Source organism: Humulus lupulus, chromosome 7 (assembly GCF_963169125.1).
Source record: "Humulus lupulus chromosome 7, drHumLupu1.1, whole genome shotgun sequence".
Taxonomy (NCBI): domain Eukaryota; kingdom Viridiplantae; phylum Streptophyta; class Magnoliopsida; order Rosales; family Cannabaceae; genus Humulus; species Humulus lupulus.
The window spans coordinates 176402209-176425037 of record NC_084799.1 but is presented as its reverse complement, the minus strand read 5'-3'; the positions used below and the strand labels follow the sequence as shown (position 1 = coordinate 176425037).

The window sequence follows — 22829 nt, the reverse complement described above, 5'->3', positions numbered from 1 at the left end:
TCCATTTTTCATTTGTCGGCAGATCAAAACAATGAAGGCACTGTACTTACCTGAACTTCATGAATTGTATCAGAAAATTGCTGGCAAATTACAACAGGTATGTTCTCATTTTTACTTACAAGGATCTGTTAAAAAATATATGAAATTTAATTAAAATAAACAAATTAATGAAAACCCATAGTATAAAAGTAGAAAAGGGACAGAAATTGAAACTTTTTAGCTTAAGTGAACCTTTTCTTATACTGTAAGCTTACTTGAGTCTGTTTTTTCTTTTCCCAGCTTACTCGATCGTTTAATGAAAGCGGTTAGTCATTGCTTTTTCCTTTCACTTGATAATGTATTCATTTTTGGTGGTTCCTCATTTGTTGTTGGTTAATCATTTATAATAATATCTGGTTTCCAGGTAAAATATATGTCACCTAAGGCATTGAGTGCTTCTGTCAGGGACATTGGCTCTGTTGTCAGCATGGTTGATAGGTTTGCAGGATCAGCTCCCGGTAATGGATCTAGAGATGCAGTTGGTGAGGATTTAGTTGCTATGACAAATTATCGTTTACAGGTAAGAAATTTCATGAGCCACGACAGAACTAACAAGACAAGGAAAATGAAGCGCTACACTAGTACCATGCCCTTAAATGTCGTATCATCAACTAGTAGTATTAATGATTCGGAAATATCAGAACTAGAGTCAACTGCAACATCTGGTATCAAGAGGTGTAAGTTAGAGGTATTTGTCTTTTGCTGAAATTGATGTTTGTATGAATAGGACCTATTTTAAACATGGTTCTAGCTTCAAAGATCCATGTTTGACATTCAGCTCAATCTTAGATCTGATTTAGTCACTTGACTGATAGTGGAAGTGATTTTGGTGACTTTTGATAGCATATAATGAGACACATAAAGATATGCTTATTATGAGTGTCCTGTGCTGAGAGTTCATTTTATCATATCCATTCAGAAACTTATACCTGTGAAGTGACTATGGTGATCTTGTTGCAGGCAATTCATGCTCTTAAAGATGAAATTAGGGAAATAAATCAGCGCCTTATTGACACTGTTATTGATATTAGTGAGGAATCAAGTGTTGTAGCAGCTGCTGCTGAAGGAGATGAAGGGACCATTGTCAAGTGCTCTTTCAGCGCTGTGGCACTCAGTCACCATAATTGCTTAATATGGTTTTTTTTTTGGGTTATTGATCTCTTATGTAATTGAAGTTAATTTTATTGCCTCTGAACTTATATTTATGTGAATTTTCATTTATTAATGCAGCATTTTGATTCATATCTTGTGAATGAATTTTCATAATTTATTCCGATAAAAAATCAATTTTTTAGCTGGAGTTTATACTGCTTTTATTCATATTGTTTCTGATAGTTTTTAGTAAATTCTCTTACATGGTTAAATTGTGTCTACTGACTGCATAGTCAATGCATTACTTCATAAGACCACTAATGATAGTTTTATATGTAGTTAAGGAGTCTAATTAGTTAGCATCGGGATTAGGACTCCTAGTGAGACTAATTAGGCTCTTGGGCTTTCATTAAAATTTTCAACCTTTATTTTGAATACTTGTGCTCTGTAACTGTAACTTTTCTATATATAGGGAGCTTTGGAAGACGAACTATCCACAAAAGAGAGCCAGCAAAATCCTTAGAGACAATATTACGATTGTAAGCTAAAGCTTTACTACATATTTTGAGTTCTTTCTTCTTTGAACTAAATCTGGTATTTTTATATGTATAAATATGTATATATATATTTATATATGTATATTCTACCAGAAACCCCTTTTTTTGTGGTAAATCTTTTCTAACTGGTTTGTTGAATTAATTCGAGTTCTGTAGCTATTAGAAACAATGGTAAAGAACTGTGGGGATTACAGTAACATCTGATTATTGAGAAAATATTATTATTTTATAGAAGTAAATATTCAATTAGGTTTAAATTGCATAATTATTATGTTTGTTAAAGGTTCCTTTATTTAAAGTGCAATACCGTTAAAATGGATATTTGGAAGACTTTTTGATGTTCCATTTGGCCATTCCTCACTGAGTTTGGTCATTCAAGGAAATTGGTAATTTATTGAAGCATAGGCTCAAGTTTCATTTATAAGTGTGCTTTGTTTGTGTGTAATGAAGTACCAGCAGCACTATATTCTCACCCTCTTTTATATTCCTTCTTATTGCTTGACATGTGAAATCTTATTACCATAAGATGAAAATTAATATTAAGAAATTAACTTTTTATTGCTCTTGTCAGGTAATGAGAGGGGTGTAAATTGTAGAAGATAGTGAGAAAAAGAGCATTGTTCGCATTGCTCTAAGTTGTCATAATTGTTAAGGATATTGTTTTTGCCAAACAAAGTTGGATAGGCGTTTATTTCCCCGTCTTTTTGTTTAGTAACTGTTTTCCAAACTTTTATTGGTGGAATTGTGTTCTCTTCTAGTTCTCTATGCATCTAAATTATTTTCTCTGATTAAGAATTTGTATGGATTGTAACTTTTGAAACACGTGGATTGTAACATTCAGGCAGATATGCAAGTGAGGGAGAAAATCTTGGTCTTACTTGACTCTTGGCAAGAAGCTTTTGGTGGGCCTGGAGGAAAGCATTCTCAATATTATTGGGCATATGATGAATTAAGGGTATGCATTTAGCTCCATCTTTTAGATGCTATGTGCTCTTCCACCCTGTGGCACTAAATCTAGAAGAGTTCTTTTTTTCCTTTTCAATTGTTCTCACCTTTTTAGGTTTGATATAGAAATTTGGTATTATGAGGTTTGATTTGCATATGATGGAATGTTGCTTTTTATGTAGTGGGACATAAAAATCTCAACTTAAATTTCATTAGTGCTACTTCAACAAGTTTAGTTATCACTATCCTTGCTTGAAAAATTATAGCTATATTAGTGTTTTAAGTTAATAGAATTTTGAAGTCTAAATGAAGGGGTTGGCATTAAATTGCATGGACCGTAAATCTGAAGCATATGAGCTTGTTCGGCAAGGATTAAAGGTGAGGGTGTTGTCTAAAATTTAATGTTCTATTTTGTTTTCAAAATCAGTAGGGTCTTTAGTTCTCTAAGGCTTTTTTGTCTCTTTGCAGAATGATCTTAAAAGTCATGTATACTGGCATGTTTATGGTCTTCTTTATCGGTCCGATAGAGAATACAGGGAGGCAATCAAATGCTATAGAAATGCACTGAGGATCGATCCAGACAATATTGAAATTTTGCGGGATCTGTCACTATTACAGGTATGCTTTTGATGTTAATTTTCTTCTTTTAGAGACTTATGCTCTGTTGGTAACTTAAAAACAATATTGAAGTTTAGGACTTATATTTTATGTTTCAAAGTTAACTGGAATACATACACTTGTTAAATATAGCTGCTAATATCATGCTTGTTTATTACATCATTTTTTGTGAGTAGTGCCTTTTTCTTGATTTAAATCCTTAATTTGTTTTGGATAATGATGGCTCTTTATCTATTGTGGTACAGGCGCAAATGCGAGATTTGGCAGGGTTTGTCGAGACAAAACAACAGCTCTTGTCTCTAAAATCAAATCATCGTATGAATTGGATCGGCTTTACTGTTGCTCATCATTTAAACTCAATGTACAAATTTGACCTTATTTATCGATCCTTTATTTATATATATTTATATATTTATCGTTCTAGTGGCCATCATTTACAGTGACAAACCTAAATTGTTTTTCTTGTTGGTCCCACTTACTAATGTTACTCAAATACTTAATGTTTGATATAAACAACCAAGACGTTTCCAAACTTATGTTCTCTCATTCATAATTCAAATTGATTCGTGCTTTAAACACAACTGGAAATTTCTAGAATATAGACTGTAGATCTATGACTTCATATTTTCAAACAGTGGTTTTGACATTGGTCATGCCATTGCTGTTAATTTTTCGCTAATACCCTGTCATGGTTCATGCAGCTGTTCTCAGTAAAAAAATACACTTGTAATTCATGTTCTGATTTTATTGTCAAAAAGTCTGTTACATAGTGTGATGTAAGCTGAACCTTTTAAAAATCTAGATCAAATAAATCATGTGGAAGTTAATACAGTCCATCCGTTGCTTTTAGAAAATGTTATTCCTCTCTTTTGTACATGTGTTTAAGTATTATATATGTATACAAACAATACTTTTTTTTTCTTTCTATACAACATATGTATATATGTAAGAATAGTTCCTCTTTACATTTTCAGTGGATAAATTCTTCTTGGTTGTGTGTTTGGGTTATTAAATTTGAGTATAAGTTTTGGTCTATTAAATTTTATTTTTTCTTGTTAGTGCTTTAAAAGCAGTTGAAATTCTGGAAGCATATGAAGGGACACTAGAAGATGATTTTCCTCCTGATAATGAATGTTGTGAACGTGGGGAAATGCTTTTGTATAAGGTATTCTTAGTGGTATCTTCTGTATATTGCTTCTTATGTTATATATTAATGTAGATCTTATAGGTGACTAGCTATCTATTATGTTGATTTTTAGGCTTGTTTTTTTATATGGGTTTTAGTTATTGTTAGGTTTTGTAGTTGTCTAGAAGTTTTGTGTGTATTGGAGCTGTTACTCATCCTGGAAAGGTATGCTCCTCATTCTTTTTGATTGTTTTACACATTAATTTTTTGATTTTTTTAGGACCTAAGAAAATATTAGTTCTGTAGGTTTAAGTTATGCTTTGTCACACTGTTTTCCAGGCAGACATTCTTGAGGAACTTATTATTGAGCTGGAGCATGCTGTTAGGACTTCTGGTCAATTCCCTGGAAGGTAAGTTGTGGTAGAACTTATTTGCATTAATGCAAATCATGTTGAAACATTCATACACTTCAGTGATGCCTATTTATAAGAGTTGTCTTCCAGGTTTGGTTTAGTTGATTAGCCAATGGGTAGTGGAGCTTGTGCTTTGCTTCTTCATGGTGTGAGGTTGTTTATAGTTTATAGATTTTTGTATTATTTTTCCTTGTTTTGGTTTTGTCGAGTGAATTAGACTTATCTTTTTCTTGCTCTCTTTATATACTGTATATATGAACAGTCAATCATGTTTCTGTTATACTGAAGCAGTTGATCTAAGCAACATGATTTTAGATTTGTGGTCACTGAATGTGTCATAATATTATAAAACTATCTCCTTGCTTTTATATTTTAGTTGTGAATGGTGAATGCTCTGATTTGCTCTAATTTTTTATATTGCATGTGCTTTTTTAGTCTGGCACATGGTTTTGTTGCTAGAGGCATTCTTTTGGTAATTCTTATAGATGATGTCACTTTTTAAAAAAAATATATTTACTTTAAATGTAGGTCAGAGAAAGAACCTCCTTCAACTCTTATGTGGACCTTATTCCTATTAGCACAGGTTAGCCACCTTTATTTTTCTTCTTTTTGCTACCCCCTTAAATATTTTTTGTTGGGATATTTGTTTTTGCTTAGAATTTCTGTTTGGATCCAGCATTACGACAGAAGGGGACAATATGAAATCGCTCTTTCTAAAATTGATGAGGCCATTGAGCACACCCCAACCGTGATTGATTTATACTCGGGCAAGGTTAGTTAGGATTCTTAATGAAATTTTTTTTAATGTAAATGTTTTCTGGAATAAGTTTTATGGATTTTTTTCTTAATATAATCTTATCATTTTTTTCCCTTCTTAATCTTGTAGCAGAGATATTTTGCTATTGAAATCAATGTTATACTACAAGATATAGTTTGTGCACGTGTTTGTATCTATAGATACACTTGACGATATATTTTGAAATGATCTTTCATGGTTTATTCTTTTCTTAAAGAGATTTGATATTGTTGGTCAGTGGCCACAATATCTGAGATCTTTAGTAAGTTTTTGTTTATAATCGAGAGGTTTTCACATGCATTTACCTTGGAATTTTTACGGTTTACTTGTGTGAACCGATTTAGCTTAATTGTGAAGGGCAGATATCTTCTGGGAGTAGTTTAACTAGAGTTGTATCTTTAGCTGTGTTGTCCATGGGAAATAGCAGGTTCCGTGTGCCTTTATTTATTTCTCAGATTCCTGAATTATGTTTTGTATTTCCTTAATTGTTTGTCGGACATCTCTAGGAAAAGTGTTTCCCTGTCTTATATTAATGTGTTTATTCAGGTAGAAGATCCACTTTTAGAAGCTACAAAGTACTTGAAGTTGCTTCAAAAGAACTCCCCTGATTCGTTAGAAACACACTTGCTTTCTTTTGAAGTGAATGAGAGAAAAAAGAAGGTTTTGCTTGCCTTTCAGGTAAGATTTTGTTTAAGCGTGTGGCTGAGAAGCTTTTATTTTGACCATTTTTTTGTCTTGAGCTGCATAAGGCCAATTGATGACTAAATTGTCTTTGGAGTGTAGGCTGTAAAGCAACTACTGAGGTTGAACGCTAAACACCCAGATACACATCGATGTTTAGTATGTATCTCTGTTATCTATGGCCATCATGTTTGTATATGTTCTTATCAGTTTGTGGTGATCTGTCTATTCCACTCGAACTTATTTTTAACTGCTCGAATAAGAGGAATAGCATGGGCTTCATAAAGGACCTCTAAATGACATATTCACAATCTACCTGTTAATTTGGATGCCATACTTGATGCCCTGTTGGTTACCTATCACAGAGAGAATTTTGCCAAAGCTATTTACACATCAATGCTATGTTTTTATTGAATTTTAAAGAAAGGAATTAACCTTGCTAGGTCTTTAGAGAATAAATAAATGGGGATAGAAGTTAGTACAAACTGTATGAATTGTTTCTTCATATTGGTTCTTCTTATGGAATATTGGGTGATAAATTAGTTAGTATGAATTGTCCTTTCCCTTTCTTTTTCTCCTGAGTTGCATAGGTCTGGTTTCCTGATTTCCTTTACTCTCAAATGTGATAAGTTTCAATTCTTGTATTTAATGACCTTGTTTGTTTTATTTTTCCTTTGAAATTAGTTTCTCTCTATGTTCTTTGTTCTTTTTGTTTTTCTTGATTTATATTATTTCTTTATGGGAGTGATTTTATTAACAATAAGAAACTAGCTTTTGGTGTTGAAGAGAACGACTTTCTGATCATCCCTTGGTCATTTGTTTCTATGTTTTTTGCTTTTGTGGTAACAATTGAATCTTGTTGTTCTATGCTTTTTATGTGTTGATAATTGAGTAACACTTTTATTTTTTGACCAGGTCAGTACGTCAGAGCTGTCTTTCTACATTTATGCTTCGTGCTTCCTAGAAATTTCATGATGGTTCTGAGTTTTTATCTGTTTGTGGCTTCCTAGGATTGGATCTTTAAATTAATGCTCTTTAAATTAATACATGCAGGTTCTGAGTTTTTCTCTGTATTTCTTGTTTAATTTTAGAGGGAAGAAGAAATATGTTTTGTTGCTTCAGTCGTTGTTTTGCATGGTAGTACATCTTGCTATACTCTGTTGTTTCGTCAAGTTTTGGAGTTATTACAAATTTAATTTAAACTTTATACGCTTACAGGTGGAAACTAGTTTAAGTCTTATGTTCTTAATAATAAAAGGAATTTTTTTTTACAATGTGCAGGTATATTGAGATGATTTATTTGGAGCAATTCTTGACAACATTTGTAGTTGAGGCCTTTAGAATGGAAGAATGTATTTCACTAATTTTTTTATACATTTCTTGTTTTGTATTTAGTGATAAAGGAATCTGAATTGGGCATAAATTATGTTGTAATATGATTTCTTATGTCTAGACTAGTAGACTAAATAGTGTAATTACATTTTGGGTAATTAATAAAAATCTATTTATGTTACCTTATTTGGCTTCAACTTTCATATTTGTTTTCCTAGTTTTGTGTAAGTAAAAAAAGATTATGTTTCTCTAAGCTAATATAACACATGTGTTATACTAAAGTGTAGTATAACACAAATTTATAAGTATTGAAATGTGTTATATAATCGACTATAAATAACATAATTAAACACTTATCTATTTATTAAAATAACACAGAAATTGTGTTATCGTTGACAGTATAATAACACATCTGTATAACAATGATAAAGTGTTATGTAAAGTACCCTGACCTACGATAACATAGTTGGTCTTAACACATCAAAAAGTGTTATGGTATGTTTTGATAACACATTTTCGGTGTTATTAAAAGCATTTTTTCTTGTAGTGCCACATGCCTATTTAATACTCCTAAACATGCATAACTAGTTATGTTATCATATAACTCACATAATCACATAATCATACACAAATATATCATATAAACATATAATTCCATATATTGTCATCTTGGCCCCCTAATCAAGGCCCTAAGCCTTATCACGTAATTTGGAATGTTACAGGCACCCTTTGTTGTAGATGGAGCTAGAGACCCTAATGGAGGTGATAACATTCTTTGTTTTTTTTTTTTTTTTGCAGTAAATTCATGGTCGTATGACTTAATTAAAATTTAAAAGCATGTAATGTCTCATTTAAAAGTACTTCATAGGATGTTCTTGAATTTGGAGTTGCTCCTCCTTTGTTATCTGGTTAGAGTTATTCCTATTATTCTTCTATTTACAAGAACTTGTACTAAATATCACAGTAAAATATTACACATTTTTAAGAGTGTTATTACTGATTTTCTAAATAAAAAAATACGAAGCCAAAAGGGAATGAAATTTTGGCGCCAGTTGAATTAGTAATGGCACCTTTAGTCTATATTTCTATTGAATACTTGATGGACTGGATTGAATCTCAACTAAATTGTATAAATTTAGTGGAGTTTGAATATCTTAGATATTCATCTGTAGTTAAGTAGGTTATGAGAATTCTGTGTGCTGCGGTGATAACGAAAGGTTGAAAACTTGCATGTCTTAGTGAAGTAAATTTTGAGAATTTTGTGTGTTGCGGTGATATATGGATGAAAACATCTGTGTTTCTTTTGTTTGAATTTTTTGTGTTGATTGTGACAGATGGCTAGGCTAGTAAACTAGGGTATATGCTGTCCTTTTTTTTAATTGAATCATTCATCCTTATTTTTGCCCTTTGTTTGATTTTTGGTAAACCCAAATATTACTTTTTTTCCTTTTTTACCTAGCTGGGCTGATTTGGCCTAAAGCATTCTCATCTATAATAGAATCACTTGTTATTTCTTGGTATAATGCTACTTCTATATATGAAAATAAACTATTATATTATAAAATAAAGTTTTTGCTAATAAGAATAAAATAGATGTTGTCTCTTTGGAAACAATTTATACTAATAAAATTGAACTTTGTTTGCTTTGATTTTTTATTGGAGTTGGTCTAAAGTGTCTTGAATGATGTTGGGATAAGTTATCGAATGTTTAATGTGATATGATGCTACAACATCGATTTTGAGCAAGCTCTCTGGCATACTTTTGATGCAGCAAAGCTCGTGTAATGCTATAGTAAAGTTTCAGTGGACAAGGACAACTCTCTGACTTACTTTTGCTGCAACAAAGTTCGTATAATGCTACAACAAAGTTAGTAGTGACTACTCAAGAAATTGACGAAGTTCGAGAAGAATGGACGATGTCATTTTTACAATTGGTTAGAGCAAAATGAAAGATGATATAAGCTAGCTTACAATACATGTTGAGGAATTTAAATTTATAAAAAAAAAATTTGTTGGCTTTTTTTAGTATTTTCTTTTGAAATTTTAGAAGTCTAACATATATAATACATTTTGAACACTCAATGCGATATATTTTTTTTAAATCAACATGAAAAATGTAGCTGCATTTTTTAAAAAAGAAATAACTTTTAAGGGCATGCAAAGAGAGCCTTAAAAACTTTATTTAAAGACACTCAACGAGATCTTTTAGGACACGCATTGCAAGTCCTAAAGTTTTAGGGCACGCGAAGAGAGCCCTCAAAACTTTACTTAATGACTCTCAACGGGATCTTTTAGGACTTGTATTGCGAGCCCTAAAATCATTCTTTTAGGGCTCGTAATGCGAGTCCTAAAAACATTCTTTAAGGGTTCGTAACAGGAGTCCTAAAAAATCTCACTTTTTAAGGCTCTCAAATAGAGGGCTCATGCCACGCGAGTCCTAATTTTTTTTTTTGTAGTAGTAGTGATTGTTTCCAATGAGTAAGATATCATCTACATAAGGAACCAAGAATACCAATATTTGATTTACCTTTAGTTGGTAAGCACAAGCCTCATCAATATTTTGTTCAAAGCATAGGTTTTGATTATTTCATCAAACCTAAGGTTTCAGGAACGAGAATCTTGCTTAAGTCCATAAATGGACCTATTCAACTTGCAAACATTTCTTTCTTGTCAGCTACTTTAAATCCTTCTGGTTGATCCATATAAATGACTTCGTTAAGCTTCCCGTTAAGAAAAGTTGTCTTGATGTCCATTTTCCAGATCTCATAGTCAAGAGCGGCTGCTATGGATAGGAGAATGCGAATGGACTTGAGCATGGCTATCAGACTAAAATTTTCCTCGTAGTCCACACATTCTCTTTGGGTATAACCCTTTGCCATTAATCGAGCTTTATAAGTTTTGATATTTCCATCAACACTTCGTTTCTTCTTGTAGTTCCACTTGCACCCAATGACCCTAAAGTCACTAGGTGCTTCCATAAGACCCCATGTGGAATTTGAGTACATGGACTCCATTTCCTGTTTCATGGCTTCAAGCCATAGTTCCTTTTCAAGGCTAGCTATTGCCTGTTTAAAAGACAACGGATCGTCATCACTAGTGTCACCAGCAACCATATTGGTTTCACCATCCAAACCATAACGAACTGGGTTCCAAGAAACCTTCCCACTACGATGAGACTCTGTGATTGTTTGCTCAAGAACAGTGGTACTTTCTTCATTTAAATAGACTTGCATTTTTTGGATATGAAGAGTGGAGATTTCCTCATCAACTTGTGTTGATGACAATGGAACATTGGTTGGAGTCAATTCTTCAACCATCTCCTCTAAAACTACTTTGTTGTGCGGTTTGAAATTTTGGACATAGTCATTTTCTAGAAAAATAGCATTCGTAGAAGTAAACACTTTCTTTTTTGAATGAATATAGAAAAGTCCACCGCGTGTTTCTTTATGATAGCCAACAAACATGGAAACTTTGGTTCACAGTTCTAGCTTTCCTTCCTTTTTCCTCAAGATGTGGGTAGAACACCCCCAGATTCTAAAATGATCTAAGCTAGGATCACGACTTTTCCAACTTTGTAAAGGTGTTTTGGGGATTTATTTGGACGATACAACATTTATAATGTCATTTGCAGTTTCAATTGCATGTCCCCTGAACGAAGTTGGCAGAGTTGAGTAGCTAAGCATGCATCTAACCATTTCTAATAAAGTTCTGTTCTGACGTTCTGCTACACCATTTTGTTGCGGAGTACTTGGGGAAGTAAGTTGTGATAAAATCCCAAGTTCAGTTAAATGATCTTGGAACTGCATATCCAAATATTCTCCACCCCTATCAGATCGCAAGATATTTAATACTTTACCTAATTGGTTCTGAGCCATAGCTAGGAATTCTTGAAACTTTAAAAATGTTTTTGATTTTCTATGCATCAAGTAAAGACATGAGTATCCAGCGTAATCGTCAATGAAAGTGACGAAATACTCAAAACCACCCCTTGCTTGTACATTCAAAGGTCCACAAACTTCTAAATGAACAAGTCCAAGTGGTTCATTGACCCTATCACCTTTTGTAGAGAATGGACGCTTGGTCAGTTTGCCTTCTAGAGAAGATTCAAAGACAGGTAATTCACCTAAGGTGAGTTCCCTCAAAGGCCCATCCTTTGTAAGTCATTGAATTCTATCATAGCCAATGTGACCTAGTCTCAAGTTCCATAAATATGTCATGTTATTTTTATCGATCTTTTGACGTTTATTGGTCCTAGGTTTAGCTACTTTTAACAAATCATTATTAAGAGCGAGGGGTTCGTTAGGTCACATAATATAAAGTCTGTTTTCCAAACATGCAACACACAATAATGATCCATTGAAAGAAATAGATATATTAGAACTTGTGAAAGTCATAAAAAATTGTTCTAATTGCAACATGGAAACTGAAATTAAATTTCTACTAAAATCCAGAATAAAAAATATATCTTTCAAAATTAAAAATTTATTTCTGAACTTTAGGCAAGCTCTTCCTTTAGCTTCGACCATAACGAACGCTCTGTTCCCAACTCTAAGATTTAAGCCGCCTTCATCCACTTCCTCCCACAATTCAAGAAGCTTTGTCTTTCGCTGTTAGAAACTTGGGGCAATCCTGTTTCCAATGCCCCTTCTATTTGAAGTGAAAGCATTTACCTTTACCTTTCTTGTTTTTCTTTTTCTTCTCCTTAGACGTCTGTGCACTTGGTTGTGCACTCGTCTTTGCAGCCTTTGCAGACATGGGGTTGTTGTTTTTTCCATCTTTCTACTTGTTTCCATCTTTCGAAGATGAAGCTCGGTTAGCTTCAGCATTAGCTGGATTAGCAGTTGTAGCAGTAGTCTTCTTTTATCCTCCCTTACTTGGTCCACCCATGATAGACTCGAAAGTCTGAAGCTCGTTCACGAATTGTGTCAGACCATAGTTGAGTTGATCATGAACGTGCGGAGATGGTGCCATCCAAGCATTGGCATATTTCTTGGTGGCCTCAAAACGAGTCTGCACAGACTTTGTCCCGAACATGTCCTAGAGCTGATCCATGATTTCGTAGGCTATCTCAACATTCTCCATCTTTTTTTTGAGAGTGTGGACCATACTAGTCAACATGTAGTGTCATGCCTTGTTATTATCCGCCCACCAACACCTGTGTTTATCTCTTACAGACTTGGTAGCTCCTTCAGCTAGAACTTCTAATTGTCACCAATCAACACTATGTTGATGTTCTGCTTCCAATTAAGGAAGTTTTCTTCAGTGAGTTTCTCCATCAAAAGTTGAGAAAGGATGGGAGTAGACATAGGCATAATAATACTACATATTATCAATAAAATAGGAATCCATCACATTTTCTCAATAAAACTTCTATTCACTATAATTTCAAGAAATAGCATAACATATACCATAATTATGTAAGATATGGAAAAAAATACCAAAATAATCAAATCACTATTTCTTTAGATTTTTAACTATTCAATGATATCGTTGTCCCGATAGGCGAGATTCAAAAATATCATTAGTTAAATAAAGTTGTAAACTCATTTAATAATGGACATCATTTTTAACAACCTAATATTCGATCAAAATAAGAAAAAATAATCTCTTATTTTATGAGTTAGACCTACGGTTTCGAAAATCATAGATTTAGTCCTAGTAGTCACCTTACGGGTGAGTCTAGTAGAATTTGACCTATAATTATCTACCTTTCGAAATCTAATTGTCAAAATAATTAATGAACACCTTCTGTAGGGAGACGAATCAAAACATCTCGAGGCCCCATTAAGCTATTGACCTTGTTAAACTAACAGTGGAGATCAAATATTATTCTTAAAATAAGCTCATTATTTAATTAAAATAGTAATTTTTTTATTAATTTTTCGAGAATTAATGACTATGGTTCTCCAACAAAAAATAAAAAATAATTTTTTTTTATTAAAACCAAAGTCCTATAATTTTCTATTAATTCTAAAGTGTCACATTGAAACAAATTCAATAAATTAGAATTAAATTTGTTGCTAATCAATATTTAGGTTTAACTATTATAATGAACCAATACATTTAAGTCCAACTCAAGCAAATGGGCCAGTGTGTCGTTCCAACTACTAAGGCCCTCATTCTTCCATACAAGGTTCAAAAGACAGAAATTTAAACATTCGTTTTATTAATTGTTATTAATTGATTAGGCCTACTATAGTCATGCAAAGCAAATGAGCCTTCACAAGTGGAACCGCCCATAAGAGATGAATTTAAACTTTACATTTCCTAATGGGCCCAAATAAAACCTATCATTTTATGAATGTTTTATTTAGCAAAATCCATATATTAAGCAAACGTATGAGCCACTATATGCATCTAAGCACAATTGCGAATCTTTGTAGAAAATATCTATTTTAAAACAAAAAATCAAACAAAAAAATATCGTATTTCAAAAGAGATATTATTAAATAACAGAAAAAATATGATATTTTTGTATTATCCCATTAAAAAATACATTCAAAATTCAAATTTTAAGAAAAACAAATTCTCAGGTCGCGGCCAGTGAATGTTGGTAGCCACGGCCACAGGACTAATCTAGGCATTGTTCACGTTCTGGCCACAGCCAGAGGTTGATGGTGGCTGTGGCCACTAGCCATTGACACCCAGGTCGCGGGCTGTGAAAACTTTTTTTTTTTTCGTCAGCCGACCACAGCCAAAAATTTTCATAATTTTTTTTGTGTAATTTTCAACCCAAAAATATTTTCTAAATAATTTTTACCATGTTTTACATTAAATAAAGCATTTATAAAAATTAATTGTATAGGAAACACAACAAAATAACCCAAATTTGCTAATAAACACATAAGAATCAATATGCTTCATAAAAACCTGAAATCCATTCAATTACTCAAAACATCAAATAATTCAATTTTTAACATGTTCATGCTAAAGATTACAAAAGGTTTTGAGGCCAGTTGTTGGGAAAAGTTATACAGGATCTTGTTTATTTTCATGTAAATCATATATTAAACAAATTAATATAAGAAAACCTAGAACATGTTTCTACAATTGAATTTAATAGAGAGATAATGATGATAACATTTACATTAAACGTAGCAGAATGTATTAGTCCTTCCATTAGTTTCTCTAACCCTTGTATCATTTCTGTCACAAGGTATCACCAAGAAACTGAACAAATCTTCAATTTTCTTCACAACCTTCCAAAGTATCCTTAGAATCACCTAGATTCGAGTGAGAAATTCTCAACAAATGAGATTGATACAAAGAGAAGATGAGAAGAGAATATTGAGGCTTAGGAAAGGACTTTTGTTATAGAGAGAGTCTAAAACCCTAAAGTGTCAAAACTTGTTCTTCTCAATCATTTGTTTTCAACTCTCACTTAGCATTCCTGTTATAGGCTCAATTAGGTCATTTATTTCAATTAAAAAATCATTAAAATAATAGATAATATCAACCATTTGGTCAAAATTATTATGGGCTTTAGGCCCGTGAAATTTCCCATTTAATTATAAGTCTTTTGGACTTAAAAATCAAGGCCCGTATTATTTTATATTGATTAATTAATTAAATAATTATTTAAATCCTTTATCAAATTAATTATTTATAATTTGAACCTTGATTTAAACTTATTTATTAATTTAGACATCAAGTTTTCTTAATTAATAAATCTTCCCTAAATCTCTTTTCTTCTCTAAATTGTATAACTCTGTGAAACTATCCAAAATTTACCTGGTCAACTTTGATAATTCTAATTGATAATTAAATCAATTAATTGACACTATCTAGATGATTTTATCCAAGGTACAGTGGGGACCATGGGCCTATGAAATCAAGCTCCAATAAGTTATCATAAATTTAACAAATAAATTTACTAACTTATTAATTTCTCGTGACTCTACTAAAGACTCAGAATTGCACTATTGAATTCATAAAATGCTCTATAAATAATATAGATACATTATTAGTTATCCATTGTTACAACCATAAATCCTCTATTGTAGCATCTTGGAATTTTACTTAGATAAGCAGTAATAGTAATAGTAGTAGCTTTGTAAGTTAGATTTCGTGGTTATTGGTTCAAGCTGGGATTTAGTTGGAAACTCATAGAAATAGTTATGGATTTTACAAGTTTAACCTATAGTTTAGAAATATTAATTTTAACATAAGGTTTTATTAATATAGCTGGTCCTAGAAATAATATTTATTATAACCTAAGGTTTAGATTGAATAATTAAGAACGTGACACTTGTCACATATATGCTTATTAATGATTTAAGCATTTTAGATGAATAAATTAATAAAGGATAGATCTAGAAGGTCTAGAACCTTCCAATAGTTATTAGGATCACGTTTTATTCAGTCAAAGTTGTTTTAACAAACTTCAAGTGTGCTAAAAGTGTGCAAAAACATGTTTAAAATATCAGCGTATGCCGATATATCGCAGCTATAAGGGCTGATATATTGCCTATGGGTGATACGGAAAACACTTTGACTTCGCACGAACGAAAACACGGAGACTCAAGACTAAGGGGGAGGCGATATATCGCCTACAGGGGGTGATATATCGACTCCTTCAGTGTAGTTTGAAGTTCCATGGAATCCGAGCAAGAAACTGGCCTCAACAACTTGGACTTGCTCTTGAACGTTTTTGACCGAGTTCTGGGCATCTGTTGAACAGATAATTCATATCTATTCAATTAATATTCATTTATTTATTCTTTTTAAATTGGGTTAGTTTCACTCCTTGAACTCTACAAATAGGACCTTGCACTCAACCATTTTCATTCATTATTCAAGCATTCTTCAGAGCCTCCAAGCTGCTAAGTTTATGCTAGAGAGAAAACACTAGGGTTTTGGGTTAAAAGCTTTCGAATCTAAGCTTTTATAAACACTTGGGAAGTAAGATAGAGTGATATTTTGGTATTGAGGTGTAGATCGAAGTTCTAGTCTATGCAAGGTATTCTTATCCTCAGGTTTAATTCATTATAGTTCTTTTATTTTCTTTCATTTTCTTCCAGATCCTAACTTGTTATTATGGCTTTTTGTTAGGTGTTTAAGTTTGTTGAAACATAAGGCTTTTCAGTAAGTTTCTATCTTAATGGTTCAGATATCCTTTTCATCTCCATTTCTTTAGAAAGTTATGATTCTTACTGTTGGTTTTAGGAGTTTTCCAATCTCGTTTTTGTCTCCAATATCCCGGTTTTTGGTGAGGGAAATAGGCTAGATTATATGTTTTATGTATATGTGTTATGAATATGTTTTATGTTGTAGTCAATTGGGAAATATAGTTGCTTAGATAGAAAATGACTCCCAAGATTTTTTATCATTTTCGTAGATTAGAGTTATGATTAAACCTACTTCGACTAGTAGATAGAGGACTAGATGGTTTATCATATACTATTTTGTGATCTAACCTACCTCGATTAGTAGACTAAGGATCTAGATGGTTTTTTCACATATTACGGTAATGAGTTAATGGACATTAATATTGTAGTCCTATGTTTCTATGATTTGCGTTTTTACGTCATATGTTTAGTCTTATGATTATGATATACGTGTTTTAGTAGATTTTCCTTGTTGGGCATTAGGCTCATTCCTTTTATTTTAGATGGAGCAGGAAAATAAGCTTGGAAGGCGGGATGGGTTCATGGCAACTTTGGCATGTGTATTGGGGATGGACTAAATGGATGGACTGCTGGAAGATCGAGGATGAAGTTTATATTTTTGAGTCTTTTCAATTTATGTTTTTTTTTTTTTTGCATTTAGTATTTGAACAAATAATAAAAGGTTTATGCTTTCTTTATGTTTTTATGTAATAACAATGGGATCCCGTAATTTGGATTTTTAATTACGCTCTATTATTTTATGTATTCCAAAATAGTAGTTATGTTTAGTAGCTTTTAATGGTCCGAGGTCTTAGAATTAGTCGGGGCATTACATCTATAGATGGTCTACAATGAGATTGGACTAAAAATGTCATTTTACCCCTCATTGTATTTTATCCTTAAAACACTTAGTTCTTTGTAAATGATATTTCAGTAAACTAGTATTAATTACTAAAATGAGATCTCTATCATTTATCTCCTTCAACCAAACTAAAAGGAAACCATCATTTTACTTCTTCAATACAAGTATAGATGTTCATATCTATGATTAACACTTTCACTCAATTATACTACAAAGTTCCCAAGATGTAAGTATGGGCTAGTCCGTAGGGTAAGCTAGTAACGAACAAGTCAAAGAACTCAAAAAATATAACCAGTTAGAATACTAACCACTTAGAATTGAGATTGAATTGACCTTTGGTCAACCATATGGTATGACTAGAATAGATAATAACGGTATGTTTACTTATCTTATCTTCTGTCAATATCGGTCCAGTTCGATGTAACAAATACATCTCATCTTATATACTTTGCTAATGTTCTGGAAAGAACATAACACTGCAATGTGTAAGTAGATCATATCGTAGATTGGCAAGTTAGTGTAAATCCTATGCACGAACTAATCTTAGGACTAACTTATGTTTGAACATATAATCATTTTATATTCTAGTGTGATTACATCACTATAAATATGATTATCTATATGCTCGGGAGCATATATTAAACAAATAATCATTTTATATTAAACAAATAATCATGAAAATAAAACATGTGAGCAAGGTGATTGACCAAGTCAAAAATTGATTTCTATTCTTTTATTGATAATGAAATGAGATTAAAAAGAAATTGGGTTTTAATTAGGGCAACCTCCTAATCCACAAAAGTCAGGGCCTGATCAGCATTTCCGACAACCAAGCAACGAATGACCAGCAAGTCAAAATCGAGGCCAACAACCTCGATGATAAATAGGAAGAGGAATGACCAAGAAGCAAGTAGAAACTATAAGACATCCTATTGAGATGGCTACGATGAAGATGAAGGGGATATTGGATACTACTGACCACACAACAATCAATATTACGATGATCATCATAATGATTGGCATTCAAGAGGAAAATTTGTTTCGCCAAGCCCACCAAGGTATCAAAACATCCATGCTAGGGAAAATGTGCAACCTGAAGGACCGTTTGTCCCACGAAGGCAGCAAGAGCCAACAAATTTTGCAGCAAGACCGCCTTGTGCTGCTCCTCAAGCGGACAGCCAAAATGACGGAGGGGGGGGGGGGGGGAGCCTAGAAGAGGCAGTGTCTTTAATAGACTTGGAAAACATGGGACATTGACTTGCGAGAGGTCCTTGAACACCTTCAGGAAGGCAATGGATCTAATGTTGTGGGACCCTTCACACTAGTAATCCCTCCAGCGCCATGAGGAGAAGTTGTAACACTCCCAGTCATTGCCCCAATAGTTGTGCCACTAGTTTCTCCAGCTATACAAGCATAACTAGATGTCCTTACTTAGATGGTTTAGACTCTAACAGCCGAGCTTAATGACCTCATTGACATTAAGCAACGACCCAACGAGTCCATGAAGGATTATGTGCAGCGTTTTATGCAGGAAACTGCTCGATCCAAGACAATAAGAAATGATGGAAATTTGATGGCCAACATGGCTTGGATCCAAGTTAAAGGTCTGCTTTGGACCATCTAACAAGAAAAATTATTTGCTCGACTAGAGAGTTCCTTGATCGAGTAGACGAGTTTATAAAAGTGGAAGAAGCTATTTGGAAAGCTGACCAAGCCAACCAAGCTGGAACTAGTACTACATTAGCAAAAAGTGATGATGCAACTAACCAGAACCAGACATCCAATGGTAATGATAGCAAGAAAAACCACAACGGTGGCTAACAAAATAAAAATTCTAGTGGTGGCAATAACAATGACAATAAATGGGCAAAGACCAATGATACATTCCTCTACACTCTTAGGGTCACAAATGGAAGTTTTTCAAGCTACACAGGTTGAAGTGCCCTATAGGAAGCCAAATCCTATTAGGAAAGGTATAAACAAGAGAGACACTAACAAGTTCTGCCGCTTCTATAATGATTATGGACATGACACTAATGAGTGTAATCAACTCAAGGATGGAATTGATTTTCTCATCTGCCAAAATCAGGTCACGAGAAGATACATTCGTCGTCCTGCTAAATAGAATAAGGCTGGTGCAAGAACTCCTGATGCACCTGCTCAACCACTACAACCGGCCATGGTTGTTGGTCGACTAGATATGATTTTCGGAGGACCACACCTCGCTGGCAAAAGTATAAAGGCCTTAGAGCGATATGCCTGAACACCACGCCATGAATTAGGGGAAGAGGTGTTAGCTGTCGAGGAGCAAACTCCCAAAACACCTCAGTACGAATGTAAACCTACACAACAATCCCTTGGTAATCGAATCCCGAATTTCCTAGTTCCCACACAACGATCCATTGGTAATCGAAGCCCAAATTTCAAATATGATTGTTGCATGAACTATGGTGGATCATGGTTCTTCAATTAACTTCCTTTTCAAGACCAATCTTGAAAGGATGAAACTCTCTTTTTATGACCTTGAGCCCTACACGAAGACCTTGTATGGTTTTACTGGGGAAGGAATGACTTCGGGAAAGACAATCAGGCTAAACAATAATCGTTGGGGCTGCACCAACAAACAACACAATCATGGCCAATTTTTTTATGGTCGGCCTCCCATTAGCTTTCAATGCCTTACTTAGAAGACCAATACTCATTGACTTGAGAGTTGTCACATCCATATTCACTTAACAATGAAATTCCCAACCCATGACAGAATTGGATGTGTAAAAGGAAATCAATGGAAAGCCTGAGAATGCTACAACTCTTCCATTACAACTGCTAAGAAAGGCTTGGAAACGACCATCATGATTTTTGCTGGACCAGTAGAAATCAAGCCAACAACAATAATGAAGATGAGTACATCAAAGGAACAAAATCAAGCTTCCCCGAACGAGCAGAGCAACTACAAATAAGGTGCTACCCAAAGCAAGGAATGGGACTTTGATCCTTGCTTTGGGGATTATGATACTGGAGTGGGACATATTGAAGACCTTGAGGAGGTTCCATGTAGAGTCCAAGAACTTTACTTAGCTAGTTAGATAGTAGTATTATAGTATTTATAGCATTATCTTTGTAACTGTAGATTTTTGGTTCAGACCGGGAATTATTTGGACACCCATAGTAGTACTTATAGATTTTCTAAGTTTAACCTATAGTTTAAGAATATTAATGTTAACCTAAGGTTTGATTATATGACTGATATTAAGGATAATATTTATTATACTATAAGGTTTAGATAAGGACCAATAGGATTTTAAGCACATGTTATGTATGGATGATTAAGGATTAAGTATTTTGAGGATTAAATTTAATAAGGGTAAAAGTTTGAATGCTATAAGGTCAGTCAACAGCTTTGAATACGTTGAGGGCTTAGTCAAGGCTGTTTACTCCATTCAAACTTAGCTAAAAATGTGTAATTTCATATTTAATTAATCAGCGTGTGCCGATATATCGCAGCTATAGGGGGCGATATATCCCATCACGTAGATACGGAAAACACGAGACGATGTACGACAGCCTCGGGCATACTGGCCCAGGCTATATATCGCCTACAGGGGGCGATATATCGCCTCCTTCAGCATATTTTGAAACATTTTGAATTTGTTTTCCATTCAGCCATTCAACCTCTTGATAAGTCCAGCACCTTTTTGAACGTGTCTTCAGCCTCCGCTGAACGATTATTCAAATTATTTTCACCTAAAAAGGTATTATTTTTATTTAAGTAAAATTAAGATCCTTTCATTCCTAATCTCTATAAATAGGACCTAGTACCCAACCATTATTCACCTTTTACTCTAAGTTCAGAGGCTGCAAGTGCTAGGAGAGTGTGAGAGTTAAACACTTGGGTGGGGAAATCATAAGCTTGATCATCATAAGCTTATCAAACACTGGGGAAGTAAGGTTTCATAGTATTTCGGTTTGAGGTTTAGATTGGTCTTACAAGTCTTCAAGGTATTTCTATACCCTAGTTCATTGGTATTATGTTATTTTCTTTCTCATAGTCTTCTACTCAGTCTTCTAACCTTATTCTTATTTTGGTTAGGAAATCTAAGAACTTGCACATAAGTTTTTGGTAAGTATGTTTCTCCAAGGTTTAGTCCTTCCATTCCTTTCATTTCTCTTTTTCTTCTATAGACTCACCTTTTCTTAATGGTTATTAGGAGTGTTCCAAAAGTCCCAACGCTGTCCTCTTATCCCGGTAACTTTGGTAAGGAAAATAAGATAGAATCTATATGTTTTATGCTTGTGTTATCTTATGTTTTATGTTATGAAACATGTTATACAATATGTTGTGAATATGTATGTTTGTAGGCTTGGGCATATGACCCATATGACTAACAAGACCCCAAATAGATTATGGGCATATGACCTACTTAGCTAGTAGGACCCCACTAATCTCATGGGCATATGACTTGTATAGTCTATGGGACCCCAAGTAATAATGGCCATTATAGTATGTGTATGATAAAGTGTTATGTTAAGCTTTTATGTTTCTTATGAAATTATGTATATGAACTATGTGTTAGATTTTCCTTGCTGGGCATTAGGCTCATTCCTTTTTGTTTATATGTGCAGGAAAATAGCTATAGTGGCGGTAAGATTCGTGGATGCTTAGGAGAATGTGTATCGGTGATGAATGAATTCAAGGAGTCGAGAGTTCGATTTCGAGGATGTAGTCTTTTTATTTATGGTTTATGTGTAATTTTTCCGCAGTTGTTATGTAATCCTTTTTATTATAAATTATGTTATGTTTTGTTTTTAAAACAATGGGATCCTATATCCTGCCTTGAGTTATGTAAGTTTTAACATTGGTTTTTACAAGCTTTTAGTAAAGTTATGGTATTTTCGTAAATGTAAGTTTTATTAAGGATTAGTATGTTTAGTTTTCGTTAATGGTCCAAAAGTCTAGATTAGTTGGGTCATTACATTCCACTCAACCACGAAGAGTTGACCAAAATAGTGAGAGTCGGAAAAAAACTTAGTGAAGGAAGTCAAGTCTGAACTTATAAGTTTTTGAAGAACTAACCAAGACGAGTTCTCCTGGTCGCACTAGGACATGGTGGGCATCAGTTCTACGGTGATTAGCCATGCCTTGAATATAGATATGGTGAATTTTATGCTTGTACAACATAAAATGAGATTGCTTGACAAAGAAAGGTCTAAGTGCTTGAAAGAAGAAGTTGAAAGGATATAGAAAAAAAGATTTATAAGAA

General features: G+C 33.5%; 3 protein-coding genes across 3 annotated transcripts; all 3 read left to right on the top strand.

Annotated features, from left to right (window-relative positions):
* The first annotated feature begins 295 nt into the window (after positions 1–295).
* Positions 296–1305, top strand: LOC133792391 (mediator of RNA polymerase II transcription subunit 15a-like). The gene is made up of 4 exons (XM_062230293.1): positions 296–304; positions 404–727; positions 1000–1188; positions 1270–1305. Exons 1-4 carry the CDS (start codon positions 296–298, stop codon positions 1303–1305), a joined length of 558 nt encoding a protein of 185 aa, XP_062086277.1.
* A 1634-nt stretch (positions 1306–2939) lies between these two features.
* On the top strand, positions 2940–4675 carry LOC133792390 (N-terminal acetyltransferase A complex auxiliary subunit NAA15-like). Its single transcript, XM_062230292.1, has 6 exons — positions 2940–3011; positions 3102–3251; positions 3497–3612; positions 4311–4416; positions 4555–4602; positions 4658–4675. Exons 1-6 carry the CDS (start codon positions 2940–2942, stop codon positions 4673–4675), a joined length of 510 nt encoding a protein of 169 aa, XP_062086276.1.
* A 2-nt stretch (positions 4676–4677) lies between these two features.
* Positions 4678–5586, top strand: LOC133790011 (N-terminal acetyltransferase A complex auxiliary subunit NAA15-like). The gene is made up of 3 exons (XM_062227623.1): positions 4678–4787; positions 5319–5373; positions 5467–5586. Exons 1-3 carry the CDS (start codon positions 4693–4695, stop codon positions 5569–5571), a joined length of 255 nt encoding a protein of 84 aa, XP_062083607.1. The 5' UTR covers positions 4678–4692; the 3' UTR covers positions 5572–5586.
* The last annotated feature ends 17243 nt before the right edge of the window (positions 5587–22829 follow it).